At 40.7% G+C, this 16754-nt stretch overlaps 1 protein-coding gene across 6 annotated transcripts in view; it reads left to right on the forward strand.

The window, feature by feature from the left end:
• RAI14 (retinoic acid induced 14) overlaps positions 1–16754 on the forward strand; it is a 123124-nt gene that overhangs the window by 83349 nt on the left and 23021 nt on the right. For 5 of the 6 annotated variants that reach the window (XM_074952435.1, XM_074952437.1, XM_074952439.1 and 2 more), the window contains one exon: positions 15284–15372. In XM_074952435.1, the coding sequence (XP_074808536.1) occupies positions 15284–15372 (89 nt within the window). Of the gene's footprint in view, positions 1–11604; positions 11627–15283; positions 15373–16754 lie in introns of all 6 variants that reach the window. The other variant, XM_074952436.1, reaches the window with a different exon arrangement.

Below are 16754 nucleotides of genomic sequence, written 5' to 3' on the forward strand. Positions count from 1 at the left end.
TGCTGCTTCTGTTCTGAACCGTGATGCTAGCCTTCAGGAGATTCATTATGGGCAGTTATAGCAATCGCATGACTTTAAAAGGATAATCTGCCACAAAATTTCAATTCATCAAAAAGTTTGATCTCTTGGTCTTACAGTTAATAATAAATGTATAGGAAGTTCTCCAATCTCAGACTTCCAATGGGAGTCAACAGTAATGCGGCAACAAGTCCTGCCAAAGAAAACTTCATGTAAAAATGAGATTGTTGGATCACAAGTTGAGAGAAAAATAAGGCTTCTGGGATCCCCAAAACCTCTGAACAGCAGTTGGGAGTATATTTTTTGCTGAAATTGAGGGCTAAGATCAGGAGTCTGCAGCCTACCAGCTCCTGCGCTGTCTGACACCATCACCTCCCTCCCGTTAAGAAAACAGCCCTTCAGCAGGCTCTCCTTTATTAATCTCTTCTACCTTGATGTGACTGAAACAAGATTCTTCATGCACAAGTCACAGGTGGGAGACAGTATAAACAGAATTCTGAGAGTCGTTCCAGATTATTTACTGTTGTTGAAAAGGTATGTGGGGCTTTCACTGGCATGAAGAGTTTTACATACTTGGGGTGCTTAGGTCCTGCTCCCTGCTAAGGTCAGGGGCATCGCTGGAGGCTGCGCTTGACCTCTAGAAAAACCAGTTCATGGGGCAGCTCACTGAGTCCTGATGGATATTGACTTCTTGTTTTGAGAATTGAGGGCAATTTTGAATTGGGATTGAGAGTTTTTGTAGCTGCTTTTGCACAACTTTTATGAAGGTTTGCCCTGTGAATACATATATACCAGGAGTAAACTCTAGTCCTGAACTACGTGAATATTTGTTCTGTGTTCCTGCTAACTACCTGGCATCTCGTATGCTTCTGAAGCTGTCCTGCACTGGGGTACGCTCTAGATACGGTTAAGAGTGACGGAAAGCAAGACAAGTTAAGCATTATATTGAAACTTCATGAGAATCGAGCCCCTTTCTCTCATAGGCCCCATTGAAAATCCCACCCTAAAAACTCTCATCATTAAAGACAATGAACAAAACCAAACATCAGTCTCTAACTATTTAGAATCTTAGGCTTGGTCTGCACAAGCATTTTATGTTGGTATAGCTACAACACAGGGATGTCAGCCTAACTCCTGCACTACGTCGACAGCAGGGCTTCTACTGCCTCTTGGATGGGGGGGGGGGGGGGTCAGGAGAAGCTCTCCCATTGGCATAGGTAGCGGCATCACTGAAGCGCTGCAGTGGCGCAGCTGCCTGAGTGCAGCTGTAACATTGTAAGTGTCGACAAGCCCTTAGTTTTACTTTCCTGTGACACTTGGAGGGAAAAATATTTGGTTGCTGTTTGTAAGTGGTGTCTGCTTTTCTTTGACAAAAGTCCTCCATCACCCTTGCTGTTCCTCTTACAGAGGGAGGGAGGAGTTAGAGTTGAAGCTAACATAACTGCTTTCTCTTCACAGCTTCAGCTTATCTATTAAGTGACAGAATAGCTGTGTGCTAACATCACTGAAGTCAGCATAGCTCTTGTAGCCACTTTTATTTTTTAAATATTTACAGCTGCTGCAGTACAGCCGGTAAAGGAAGTTGAGAACAAACACTGTGGTTAATTTCATTTATTAACGTCAGTGATGGATTGCTTTTTACAATAAATATTTAAAATTCATGAGATACTCATCCATCAATTTATAGAAGTGTTTGAGATGCCAAATCTGAGGCCTGAAAAATAAACCATCCCCTATCTTAACAAATATTCGTTAACTATTTGTCACAAGCTAGTCTTTGCTCTGTTGTGTGTGTGTTGTGCCCCTTACGGAGTGCCTGCTCTTTATGAAAAGGCCACATTTATCAAATGCACTCCTGAAAAGAGATGCAGTGAACACAGTGTGGAAATAATGGCCTTCACTGTAATAAATATATACAATGCCATATGTAGATTTCTATTCAGCAGCTAAATTGACTTCAGTTTGCAAAACAGAATGTTAAAGAACCTGTGCTAGGACCTCACTTCATGTCCCCTTCTGCTCTCCCTTTAACAGATCATTTTAACACTGGCACATCTGTCATGAGGGAAGTGCATGTTTGTTGGAGTTTGTCCGTAATGGAGCAGTTTTGGTAGGGGGGTGGTGAGTGTGTCTGTCTCTCGTGTATTTTTATTTGTTTTGCACTAATAGACTAGCAAGTCCTATATGATTGCAGTATTTAAAATATTAAGGACTGGAAGCAAGTCTGTTAATAAAGATGCAGGATTTTCCCCGTAAATGGTGTAATTGAAAGTGACTGGTCACTGGCCTGGGATTGTGTGATGCTGACAGGATTCCAGAAAGACTAAACATGGCAGAATTTATTCAGCAGTTGAATAACTGATTATTTTTTAAGGTGTGTATCTTCTCAGAGGTGCTGATGCTTGAAGGTTCAGTGACATTAACTGTGAAACTTCCAGTTTTTAATTTTTAGTTTCTAGACTTGGCAAAACAGAAACAAGATTGGTTTGCCCCATGTGTATGTTAAGTGATGTGAAGCAAATGAGGTGCATGTGGAATGCAACAGTTTGCTAAAGGTATCAGATACCAAGCTCTTGAAGAATATTTTTGTTTGGGAAGTTGCATCATTTAAGTAAGGATACAGTAAGGGCTTGTCTACACTACCAAGTTTTGTTGACAAAACTTAGGTCGACACCCAAAAGTCGACAAAACAAAAATCGCCAAAGTGTATTCACACTTGCTCTCTCTCTGTTGACAGATCATGTTCACACTGGGGACACCATCATCGACAGTGTGAGCAATGCAGCCGCCGACGGGTGGGAGGGGGGGCAGCAAAGGGAGCAGCTGCACTGGGGCCAGCGATTTAAAAGGGCAGCAGCGGCGTTCGGAGCCCCGGGCCCTTTAAATCAACACAGGAGCCCCAGGCAGTGCGGGCCAGGCAGCCTGGAAGGGCTGGCTGGGGGATGCTGACCCCACAGCCCCGCCCCTTCCAGGGGCCGGAGCTGCCTCGCCCTGTACTGGTAAGTGTCCTCAGTTCCTTTCATGTCTGGATATTGGCGGAAGCCAGTTCTGTCAACAAAACAATCAGCAGTGTCGACACTCTTTGTTGACAATAAAGGGAGGGGAAAAAGACAAAAGTCTCTCGTAGGGGTGGAAGTTTTTTGTTGCCAAAACTGGGCGTTTTTCGTGACAAAAGTCCAATTTGTAGTGCCTATGCTCTTGCTGTTTTGTCGCCAAAAGGCAGTTTTTGGCAACAAAACTTGGTAGTGTAGACAAGGCCTAAGGAGCTTTTTAGTGTCACGTAAGCTTTCCCTATCAAGTAACGTTTTTAACCTAGGTGGCTTCAGGATTTTGATCAGGTGTATTGATTTCTGAAATAGTTTTGATTCAAAATTCTCTTATTATTGAAATTCAGTTTGCACAGTAGACTGCAGTGCTCCACAGCCTGAAAAGTATAAATAAATCCTTCCTTATTTTAAGAGACTTTACAAAAGCATGTGCCATTGAAAGGGTTCAGTGTGGATCAGTAAGGGAAGGAAGAAGTACTTCTCCATTCTGTATCCCTTCATACTTTGGGTCATGTCCCGTCCCCCGTCTCTCCCTCTTCTCTTCTCTCCTCCCCCACCCCCGTCACCATTAAAGTTGCCAATGGTTTTGTCCACCACATGTCTGGGTTAGAATCAAGATGTGTCAAACACCCTTTGTTTAGGGTACTTCGTATACTTGGGGGGCTGGTGGTGGAACACTAAATGGGGAGGGCTCTGAGTTACTACAGAGAATTCTTTCCCAGGTGCCTGGCTGGTGGGTCTTGCCTACACGCTCAAGATCTAACCGATCGCCATATGTGGGGGTCGGGAAGGAATTTTCCCCTGGGTCAGATTGGCTGAGACCCTGGGAGGAGTGGGTTTTTTTTGTTGTTTTTTTTTTTTTTGCCTTCCTCTGCAGCATGGTGCACAGGTCACTTGCTGGTTTAAAATAGTGTAAATGGTGAATTCTCTGTAACTTGAAGTCTTTAAACTAGGGCTATCAATTAATCGCAGTTAGCTCATGCGATTAACTCAAAAAATTAATATTGATTTTAAAAAATTAATTGTGATTAATCACTGTTAAACAATAGAATACCAATTTATTAAATATTTTTGGTTGTTTTTCTACATTTTCAAATATATCAGTTTCAGTTACAACACAGAATAGAATGGTGGTTGAAGCATCAAGGGACATATGAATCTTTAGCGCATTAGGCATGTAAATATTTTGCAATGCCAGCTACAACAGTGCCACCTGTTCTCACTTTCAGGTGACATTGTAAACAAGAAGCAGGCAGCATTATCTCCTGTAAATGTAAACAAACTTGTTTCTCTTCTCTTGGCTGAACAAGAAGTAGGAGTGAGTGGACTTGTAGGCTCTAAAGTTTTACGTTGTTTTGTTTGAGTGCAGTTACGTAATAAAAAACTACATCTGTAAGTTGCACTTTCATGATAAAGAGGTCGCACTTCAGTACTTATGAGGTGAATTGAAAAATAGTTTATCATTTTTACAGTGCAAATATTTGTAATAAAAATAAATATAAAGTGAGCACTGTACACTTTGTATTCTGTGTTGTAATTGAAATCAATATATTTGAAAATGTAGAAAACACCCTAAAATATTTAAATAAATGGTATTCTATTGTTTAACAGCGTGATTAATCAAGTGATTAATTTTTGTAATCACAATTTATTTTTGTAATCGCTTGACAGCCCTACTTTAAACCATGATTTGAGGACTTCAGTAACTCAGCCAGAGGCTAGGGGTCTATTACACGAATGCGTGGGTGAGGTTCTGTGACCACAGTGTGAAGGTCAGACTAAATGATCATGATGACCCCTTCTGACCTTAAAGTCCATGAGTCTGAATGTACGAAATAAATGCCAACCCATAAAAATATTCCCCAGAACCATTTGTTTTTAAAAGTCTTCATTGACTCAATGTAATTATTGGCCAGTACACTTCTTGTCAAGGAAGGAGGTCTGGATTGGACTTGCTGTGGATTGATTCCAGGCACTTATTCTCACATGCCGAGTATACTGCCCCAGGTGCATTCCTAGTTTCCTAGCCCTTTCTTGTGTTGATGGGGTAACCATGGCCAGGTCTCTAAAATGTTATACTGTAACACTTCTACACTGAAACACAAACAAGATTCAGATGGGAACTAAAACAATACTTGTTAGATTATTTTGGGTCCTGTCATTGAAACAGAAGATATAAGACTTCAACTGATCTAGAATTTGGTAGAAGGAAGGAAGAGGGATAATAGGTTCAGGGAAGGTTGTGGGGTTTATGGGGTTTTTTAGGCATTGAAATATACAAAAGTTCAGCCCAATGCAGTGATCAAGCTGGAGAAGCAGTTGAATAAGGAGTGCAGGGTGCTAAAAGATTTCAGGTGGGGGTTTTATCCTGACGGGATAAGCTGGCAGGTAACTGCTCAGTCTGGACTGGTACAGAACTGGGGAACATTTCATTTCTATGTCTTTATCACGACCACAGAGGCTCCAAGCAGTGCTGTATCTTTATTTTAACAGTCGTGTTTGTTTGTGTGAAGGTATCTGTCAGGAAAGTGTAAATCGAGTTGCTGGCAGGCAAGTCATGCTTTTTAAAAGTCAACAAAGATTTGATGTATACATCAAGGAAAAGAAAAAATGGTCTGCTTTGGACAGAGATGTTTTTACTCAAAATAAACCTTGACTGTACGTCTAAGTGAGTTCCCAGTGTACTTCAAGCAAGATTGCATGTAATGTATTTTTCTGAGCAGAGACAACCTGTGTCTGCCAATAGTGGGGGTGGGGGCGGCAGAGTGAGGGCAGCTGGCTTCAGTAGTGTTACTGAGCATGCTCAGTCGAAGCCAAGAAGCATATCTGGGGGGGGGGGGGGCACATGACCCTGATCTCCCTGCCCCCTGTGCCGCCTATTTCTGAGCACTTGGAAGAAAATGACAGAGAACAATGGTGCAGTTTGCCCAGTGGGCACACTCTGGTCCTTGCATGTCATGATACTGTATTTACTAGCTCACTAGTCATTTATCATCCACAATTCCAGAATGTTCTCAAGCACTTTGAGTTTTGCAAAGTGTCATCCGATGCCACTTTCAAGCTATGGGGGAATTCTCCTCTGCAGAGAATACTAACTCTGCCAGTATATATCTGCTTTGCAGTTCTCTTGGGAGCACTGCTCTCTGAGCACCCTTTGTACCAATACCCTATAGATACATACTTTAGTAGAGTTCCTTGTCAAATCTTAACTGCTCTGTAAGTGGAGCAGCTGCAGAGCTGAGCTCTTACCAAATAGCTGGAACTCATTCTGAGGAGGTTGGTGGTGGTGATCTAGAAAATTACCATTTTTAGCTTTGAGGATAAATTTACAGTACAGCTGATAAAGGGGCTGGTTCCAGCAAGTATTGTCTTATCACCTCCTCATCCCACACACAAGTCTGCATTTTTCTGATTCAGTTTGTGTTTTGAAGGTTACTGTGTCTCAGATTAAGACCGAATATTTATTATACCAGTTCCATTGTGTTCTGTTCTGTTCAGATGTCATTTTGTTGCGTGTGTGAACCACAAACTTGTTTTAAACAAGTTTTCAAAGCAAGATCCACTTAGTACTAGGAGGTGGCATTGTAAGTGGTTAAGCAGGGGACTGAGATTCTATAGACCTGTGTTCCTTTCCCAGCACTGCCATTGAATTGCTTGGTCAAGTGCTTGTCTCCCAACCTGTAAACTTGGATTAATTCCACTCTCATACCTTTTGGTAAAGTTCTTACAGATCCTCTGTTGAAAAGCGCTGTTTAAGGGCTACATAATAGAATGATGGTGCTCTTACATGTAATATACAAACATTAATAAGTGTTGTGCTTTCTGGCACTTAAATAAGAACTTCTGTTATCACTTGTTCTTGACCTCTTATAGAGATCAACTCTAGAATCAACTTTAATATCTTCTTTAAGATCTAATATCTTTAAGATCTCTTACTTTTCTCTCTACCAACATGGGGATGGACTTTTTTAGAAAGAGACCTGTTTGATCAAACTATTCTGATTCTATAATCAAAAGTATAAAAATCAGTCAACTTTTGATGTTTTAGAAAATGGAATTTCCATTACTGCCTGTTGCTACCTGCTATCTAAAACTTGCTCAGGGATGCCAAATGTAGGTAGCCATTTTGTTGTGAATTGGGCAACAAAACACAAACATTTTTCTTCCTTCCACACATTTTAGTTATTGTTTGTGTGTGTCGTTACTTATACAGTACTGAGCTGAATTTTCATCTGATGTTATGGTAGTTCAGTTACTCTCTGCTTTTTCCAGAATCTGCATGAATTTTGCTGTGCATTGCTGTCTGGGCTTTCATAATAGTCATGCTTTGCACTCCTCTTAAGGATGTCATTTTGACATGGGTACTGTGTGAGTTGCTAATGGATCAGTATATATTCAGAATGGTAGAAGCACAAATCATTAGGTGTTTGTCCTCCCCTGCAGGATGGATTCCAAATGGTGAGTTGCTTTGTTCCTATGTTCAGTAGGGAGCATCTGCCTTCATCTTCCCCTTGGGAGGTAACTGCTCCTGTGCTGAGGTGGGAAGGCTAGGAGCAGAGTTAATAAACTTCTTTCCATTCACAGTAACCCTGGAAATGGTCGTCCACAGCAAAAAGGAGCCCTGCCTTAGTGAATATCAAAGGTGTTCAGATTTTCTGTTGTACCAATAAAATAAAAACCAGCAGGATCCCATTAAAGGGGGAAAAAGAAAAATGCCACATTTATTGTGAATACAGAAAGAATCAGAGTAAGCAGTTAGTTATAGCTATAACATTCCATTCAATTTTATATTTATTCACACATTCATTCACACACACACACACGCTGCAAGGTTGTTATCATAGTTACCAGCCTTAGAGTTGCTCATGCCAAGCCACTGGCCAGGTGGCCTGGACATGAGGAGGGAGCAGGGCCTTGTCAGATGCTCATCTGACGCACCTGGAAGTTGGTTTGCAGAATCAGACCCCGAAGTTCTCAGTTTCTAGAGTCCATTTTTATAGGAATTTATTCCTATGCCAGTCTATGGGAATTGCTTCATCGTGATGTTGCTGAATCAATCAGCAGATGGCACATTCCTGACGGCTCCGTGCTGCCAGATGTTATCTTGTTCTTTGATTCTACCATTCTTGAGGCTGTTGGGTGGATTCCAGTCTGCTCTGCGGGGTCCTCTGGTTATTTCCACTTGACGCCTTCTTCAACCAATGGACACTGGATTCTTCGGCTGGCACCTCCCTGATCATTCAGTAATAAATCCACACCAAGCATCCATCCACAAACATCCTCTATCTCTATTTTAATCACAATTGTTAACAAAGCGACATGAATACAACAAAAGGGCAGGGAGTCTATGGGTGCTGTTTCTGTTGTTACAGAGTATTGCTTTGAGTCTCTCTCTGTGTGAGTAGTTGTTACAAAGAATTGCTTTGAGAACAGACTCTGTCTTAGAATGTACTAACACAATTAGCAGTTTGCAAGGCTCACATAGAGAGGGAGAGACACAGTGCCAAAAACCAAGAGACCTCTTAATTAGTAATACCCTGGAATTTAAACTATGGGGAATCAAACTCATTTGTGATTTTAGTGCAGAACTTCTTTAATATGATCCAACAATCCAACCATAATGAATCCTGGTGGCAAAAGGCATCCCTTACATATAGAGAGAAATTGAAGGAATGTGTGTATGTGACAGCAGGATTTGAATATAATATGCAGTGAGAATCTGACTTTCAAAAATATGGCCCCTTCTTCACGTCAAGCCTCACAAGTTTGTTTTTCTTTGTCTGTTTGTTTAAATTCATTTTGCAGTCAGGAAGCAGGAATCAAGTTTTGTTTGCTTTCTTTTAAAAGGAAGTTTATTCATGAAAGATACAAATAAAATGCACCACTTCAAGGCTCCCAGATGATGAAAACTCCAGCAACTGGAAATATGCAGCTTTTATCTTGAATGTTTTAGGAAATTGTAAGCAGCCTGTAAAGAATTATTCTGTAGCAAATAAAATCTCTACAGATCCTCTGCTTATTTCTATACTTGAGATCCTTCCCTCTTGCTTGACAGCACTAAGATTACAGTGGATGAGAAGTTGGGTATGAGTCAGCAGTGTGCCCTTGTTGCCAAGAAGGCTAACGGCATATTGGGCTGCACTAGTAGGAGCATTGCCAGAAGATTGAGGGAAGTGACTATTCCCCTTTATTCAGCACTGGTGAGGCCACTGGAGTATTGCATCCAGTTTTGGGCCCCCACTACAGAAAGGATGTGAGCAAATTGGAGAGAGTCCAGCGGAGGGCAACAAAAATGATCTGGGGGCTGGGACACATGATTTACGAGGAGAGGCTGAGGGAAGTGGGCTTGTTTAGTCTGCAGAAGAGAAGAGTAAGGGGGGATTTGATAGCAGCCTTCAACTACCTGAAGGGGGGTTCCAAAGAGGATGGAGCTCGGCTGTTCTCAGTGGTGACAGAACAAGGAGCAATGGTCTCAAGTTGCAGTGAGGGAGGTCTAGGTTTGGATATTAGGAAACACTATTTCACTAGGAGGGTGGTGAAGCTCTGGAATGCGTTACCTAGGGAGGTGGTGGAATCTCCATCCTTAAAGGTTTTTACAGCCCGGCTTGACAAAGCCCTGGCTGGGATGATTTAGTTGGTGTTGGTCCTGCTTTGAGCAGGGGGTTGGACTAGATGACCTCCTGAAGTCTCTTCCAACCTTAATCTTCTATGATTCTGTGAAAAGTCTCCATTATTCAGAAAAGCCTGTAATTTTCATTTTAAATCAGAGGATTGCTAAACTAGCGGAATTATTCCTTTTGGGCAGAATTGTTCTGCCATAAACATGACTTACTGACTTGGCTTGCCTCAATTGGACGATGTCAGGAGTCTCTGTGCATCCTCAGGTTTCAGAGTGGTAGCTGTGTTAGTCTGTATCAGCCAAAACAACGAGGAGTCCTTGTGGCACCTTAGAGACTAACATAAGCTCCAAATAAATTTGTTAGTCTCCTCGTTGTTTTATCCATCCTCAGTCGAATAAGATTGAACTCACTGGTCACTATCTCCTTCAACATTAAGTTAAAGCTCCTCATCCTCTCCTCTTACGGTACTGACTAGGTGTTCCCCTCCCCCTTACATTTTTGCTTTGATTACATCCTGTGCCTCTGTATGCTTTTCTGTATTTTATTTTTTCCTTACGTGGTCTGCTTCATGTAGTCTTTCACACAGCCTCATAGGCTTACAGTAGGCTTCCACCACATATGTCCACTCTTCTTTTTAAATTCCATTTTATTTTTTTGCATGGTCTTCCTGTGACCTTCCCAATAATGCCTGTGCATCTTTTTGGACCCAAGCTATGCCATACGTCAGTTGTCAGATGTTGACTGTAAATGGACTTGCCAGAGGTCATGGCCTAAACGCTCAAAAGTGACTAGGCTTTTGGTAGCCCTGATTATTGTGTGCCCAAGCTGAGATACCTTGAAAGACTTCCAGAGGACGAGTGCTCCGCGTTTTGTGAAAATCTGGCCCAATCAATGTGCTAAAGCAAAATCACTAGTCACTCCTCAAAATATAGGCCCCTAGCTTTTTAGATACAATCTGTAACACACTACATAAATAATATTGTAAAATCTCCACCTGGAATTGAAAAAGCAGTTAAAGATCTAGACACATCTGGAGAAACTGCCCTCTTCCTTGAGGTTCTTAAAGGGATCGGTAGGTATGCAAAGCCACACTGAACTCTTCAGTGAAGAATGAAAAATTGTAGCAAATTCAGTAGCTTCCTTTCCTTCTGACTCTTGGGTCCTTTTTTTATTTGTAGTTTAAATGTTGTTCTTTGCTGAAAACCTGTATGTGTTTACCATATAATGCCACAGAATGTAACAATATAAAAAAATTATCCTATGGGAATTTCTTTTGGCATTTCAGATTTAAAGTATCTGAAAACTTCAGTGTAGATAAAGATACCAGAGTTCCCATATAGAGGAGTGCTATGATCAGAGTGAATACCCAAAGTATTTTCCCACAAATACTTGTTAGAATAATTGAATTTGCTTTGCCTGTGTTTGACTCCTTGATCAATTCCCACCAATATTTCAGCAAATAACTTTGCAAGCAGGAATGCTTTTGGAAAGAGTAAAATTTACTCAACTATTAGAATATTCACAATGCAAACTTAAAACATGTAAGTGAAGATTCACACCAGAAACCTGCATGATGGCTCAAATTCCAAAATATTAACTATCTGAGCGAACTACAAACTAAGAGTTACTTATAGGCATTCAGCAAATATTTTCAAATAAGTATAATTATAAAGAAACATAAGCTACTGACACAAAACTAGCAAACAGGTAAAACTTGTCAAATTATTCATTATGTATTATTCTCTCAGCTTTGATGATATTCACTTCATATCTGTTGTGGGTTTTTTCTTACACATGCAGATTATTTGTGCACATTCTTCCCTCTTCCCTTCTCAATTTTTTTGGAATGACTTTTCTATAAGTTTGATACATCTTCGCTTAAACTTACAAAGTGAGAAGACTTCTTGATTCATTTACAGCATGCAAGATCCTGACATTCATGTAAGTGATGGCATGTGGCAGTGTGCTGTGTAAGTCATTTGCCCCAGTGAAGTGTTGCTTTTAGACACCTGGGTGCATTCTGCAGCCTGAAAGGGATTGCTTTCCCCCCACCCCCCACACACACACTTATTAATTCTTTCTCTGCAGTCTGTTTTTATCTAAATACAACAAAACTTTTTATTATGCATGTCAAGGTTCCTTCCCCACTCTGAACTCTAGGGTACAGATGTGGGGACCTGCATGAAAAACCCCCTAAGCTTATTTTTACGAGCTTAGGTTAAAACTTCCCCAAGGTACAAACTATTTTACCTTTTGCCCTTGGACTTTATTGCTGCCACCACCAAGCGTCTAACAAATATATCACAGAGAAAGAGCCCGCTTGGAAATGTCGTCTTCTCCCCCACCCCTCCCCCCCAAAATAAAAATCCTCCCAAACCCTACACCCGCTTTCCTGGGGAAGGCTTGATAAAAATCCTCACCAATTTGCATAGGTGAACACAGACCCAAACCCTTGGATCTTAAGAACAATGAAAAAGCAATCAGGTGCTTAAAAGAAGAATTTTAACTGAAGAAAAAGTAAAAGAATCACCTCTGTAAAATCAGGATGGTAAATACCTTACAGGGTAATCAGATTCAAAACATAGAGAATCCCTCTAGGCAAAACCTTAAGTTACAAAAAGACACACAAACAGGATTATACATTCCATTCAGCACAACTTATTTTATCAGCCATTTAAACAAAACAGATCTAACGCATATCTAGCTAGATTGCTTACTAAGTTCTAAGACTCCATTCCTTTTCTGTTCCCGGCAAAAGCATCACACAGACAGAGAGAACCTTTGTTTCTCCCCCTTCCAGCTTTGAAAGTATCTTGTCTCCTCATTGGTCATTTTGGTCAGCTACCAGCGAGGTTATCCTAGCTTCTTAACCCTTTACAGGTGAAAGGGTTTTTCCTCTGGCCAGGAGGGATTTTAAAGGTGTTTACCCTTCCCTTTATATTTATGACAATGCACTTGGGTATTTTTGTTACATTGGCACAACCCTTTATGCAAACAGAATCTGGCTGTGAATCATAATGTCAATGATTTAGCCAAGTTGTTACTATGCAAGTGTTTATGATTCTGACAAATAGTGTCCAAATGTAAACAAGCCGAATGTGTTCTTCACCCATTTTATAGTCTTGGGTAGCTATGATCTAATTGGAGATCTACATGAATGTGTTTTGATTCTGATTCAATATTGGTGAAATGTTGTTGTATTAGCTAAATTAGAGGGGTTGGATTTTTATCAGTCTAGTCACTTCCCTCTCCCAATCATTTTTCCCAGAACACTGAGAAATATTTTATTCTGGAAAAATCTTGTTTATAAGATTCTGTTTATTGGTCACTTAGTACATGAGTCTTGTTTTTTATTTTAATATATAAATATATACCACCCTCTAGCCAGACATTCTTCTGATGTTCTTTAGCATATTTTCAGAAAGGCTTTAAATGTTTAGTTTATTTATGGCAGTGGTGGGTGCCATGATGAATGTACAGGATATTTCTGTGTATCCCAAGAACAGTTTAAAGCCAGAGCAGTGCACTCCAAGCTTCTGCCACAGTGATCGGCAGTGCTGGTCTGGTGGGAGTGAGATGGTAGTTCCACATGATCTAGGATTCAGTCCTGCAAGCTGCTGAGCCCATGCTTAAGTGTTCTGCTAAAGTGATCAGCTCCTTCCCGGATCTTGTTTTTTTGGTCCTTTCATCTCTATTGAGATTCTTTTTGTTTTTTTAAAGGCTGCAAATTAGTGCCCATTAGGATTTATTTTTGTCTGGTTTTGTGGGTACTGTTCCCCATCAAGAGTATATAGTATATTTTATGCTGGTGCCCATAGACCCTAAGCTGGGATTGGGTGGGGACCCATTGAGCTAGGTGCAGTACACACATGAAAGAAAAAGGTCCTGCCCCAAAGAACTTGCAAAATATGCTTATGATGAGAGATCAATGAAGAGAAGACAGTGAAGTGATTGCGTTTATTAGTAGCAATCAGAGCACTCAAGCTGTAGAGTAAAGACAAGACCACTAACGTAGGTCAGAGCCATGTTTTAAGGAAAGAAGAGTTGGTAAATGAACAATGAATTTAACCACAGACAAAACCGTAGCATAAACCACTTCCAATCTAGATCATTATCACCCACCAATTGTTAACCTTCATTAACTTCTCAGTAGAACCTTTTTTACAATATTTGTATGCCCTCAGTCTGCATAGCTATGGTACATGCAGTTTAGCAGAGTGTAGTGTTGCTGTTCTGATGTCCTCTTCCAGAAACGTCTGCAGAATTGTTGTCACTTCTCATATTTCCTGTGACACTTAAGAGTCCTAGTTGTCGACCAGGATCCCATGGTTCTCTGTCCAGATCTTCTTTAGTGGGCTGATGCCCACTTGGAAGCAAATCTTTGATGTTGGCTTCCTTTAAATATTAAAACTACCATCCAAAATGCAAACTCTTAAATACAGTAGTTGATATTTGGGAGGTGGGAGAAGAGACGATGATGATGTTAAATTGCCTTTTTGATCTTAGAAAATTTGTTGTTTTCATCAGATGAGGTCAGTAGTATTGATAGCAATCAAACTTTTAAAAGACCCTACCAAAGCTACTTACTATTGGAGTTTTGGTTTCTTTACAATTGCTAGCACGCGTGCTTAAGCTGCCTCCGTATCTCTCACTTGTAGTGGTTTGGGATTAGTTTGAACCGCCTTTGTCCTTTGGATTTGGGTTTTACCCCACAGCTTGTGGTCCTGAGAAATGTACACAGCTATCTGAAAGCAAATTGCTGTCCAAATTACTCATCAACTTGGTACGCAGTCATTTTCTAGTAAAATCACTCAGAATACTGTGTCTCGATTGAATCATCTTTGTAGTCAAATTGCACATGCTATACATTAACTCTTCCAGTTTTCAAAAGCTCCATTCCTCCCCCTCTGCTTCCCATCTTTCTATAGGTCACATAGCATACCTCAGTAAAACCACATGGCTGCCTGTTCACAGGACACAGTCTGTAAATCCTGAAACACCAGAGATGTTGTGTGAAATGGTTGGATAGAATACAACTACTGCTGTCTACTCTGTAGTTAAGTCTTTAGCCATTACTTCTGTTGAATGGGTCTCTAGTGGCTGGCAACTTCCACAACTTCCTACTTTGCCAACAAGCAAGATAATGCATGGTGAAAAGCAAAACCCCAAATTAGAGTATGTTTATACCACAGTCTTGCAACTCTGCAATCTTTCGGTAATTTATTGAGGGTAGATGAGCAGTACAAGTGTGTTGTTTGCTTCTGCTTGAGGACGAGTACCAGTCCAGGCGTCACTGACTTGGGCTGGAGTCTTGCCACTGACTTCAGTAGGGCCAGGATTTGGCCATTAGTTTAGAAGTTGGATAGGAACTGTGCATAATGTACTTGGTTAGTAAGAAGTCATCCTGAGTAGAAGTATGAACATGGAAGGAAGACGCTTTTAGCTGTCACACATTCATTATTCACTTTGAGAACAATATACTTGGGGAATATTTGGAGGAGTTGAGGGATGCAAAATGGAAAAGCTGAACAGTTGGTTTACTAATGCTAATGGAAAAGAGATGTTAATAAAATCAGCTGAGTGTAAATTGTCTTTCAGTTTTCACCTGGCTGCTGCTAAGGGACATGCTGAGTGCCTCAGAATTATGATGACGCATGGTGTGGATGTCACGGCACAGGATGGTACAGGTACATTACTATGAGCCTTTGCTACATGTTTTATGTAGGACAAGATGTAGGCTTAGTCTACACTACAGTTTTGCCAACTGTGTCGGAAAGGAGTGTGGAAATAATCACCGCCCCAGCTAACATAGCCATGCTAGCAAAAACCCCAGTGTAGGCACAGCTCTGCTGATAGTGCTTCAGCTGGCATAGCTAAAGTCATTCAAAGAATTGGCGTAGCTACACCAGCAGAACTCCTTCTGTCGACATAGCTGCTTAAGCTATGCTGAAAAAGGCCCTGTAGCATAGACGAGACCAAAGTCGTGTTTTCAAAATGAGAAGTCTGTAAACAACGTCACGTGAAATTATGCAGCTACATTGATTGTGAAAACTGGGTGACTGCTTGGACAGCTTGTATTTGTTAGGTGCTTTACTGCTCATTTGCATGCATCTTTTAGCAATTTGATTAAAGCAATTGCAGTATTATGCCTGCATACATAAACATACACACTGTTGGTGCCTTAACTCGTACTTCCAGTCTTGAAAATTTCAACCTCAGGTTTATAAAATTAAGCATGCTAATGGACTCAAGACTGCAAAATAATTGATGGTTTTCCAACATAAAACCTGTTCTGAAGATATGAAATTAACAAGGCTCTGCCTAGTTTAGGTAAAGATTTTTAGGCTTAACTTTGTGTATCCAGACTATTAACCCCATTAACTGTACTGGAATTGCAGCAGGGCATTTCCTGAGGATTGATGGCTGATGGTAGGAGCTGATTGCCCGAAGCAGAGCTCAGAGCTATTTAGCCTGAAGTGTTTCAGTTCTCAAGAAAATCCCTGTGCCTTTTATCATTAATATTTTAAAGAGAAAATGGGGGATAACTGGCTGAGTTTTTAATAGACTGTGGTGTTTCGGTTGGGGTAACTACAGAATGAACGCTCTATATGTTAACTAGCCAGTCCAGTTTGCCTGAATGACCATCAATACTCCATCTCTCACAATAATAGGCTTTAAACATTGGGTAGACTAGATCAGTTTCTGACTAAAATACCTACTTGATGGGTTAGCTTTCTTGCACACAACAGAATACTTATCACATGTGAGAGGTGCTCTGTGATTTTGGAGGAAGAATTCAAATTATACATGCAAAATTGGGAGAGTGGTTAACTTTGAAACGGTAGGTGCATCATGTATAAAATCTGACCCAAACTTTGTCACTTTATGATCCTGTTTTAGGACTGATTAATCCATTCATCATTTTGAATGGTGAGCTTCTCTTCTGAGCTTCAAACTGATGCTTGTTTCAGTTTGAAGAAACTTTGCTTTGGTAGTCCTCTCTCATCCTCCATGTAGTACCACTGACCACACAAACAATGGCTCTTGAGCATCCGTATTAGAGCACTGT

Source organism: Natator depressus, chromosome 5 (genome assembly GCF_965152275.1).
Source record: "Natator depressus isolate rNatDep1 chromosome 5, rNatDep2.hap1, whole genome shotgun sequence".
In the NCBI taxonomy this organism is placed as follows: domain Eukaryota; kingdom Metazoa; phylum Chordata; order Testudines; family Cheloniidae; genus Natator; species Natator depressus.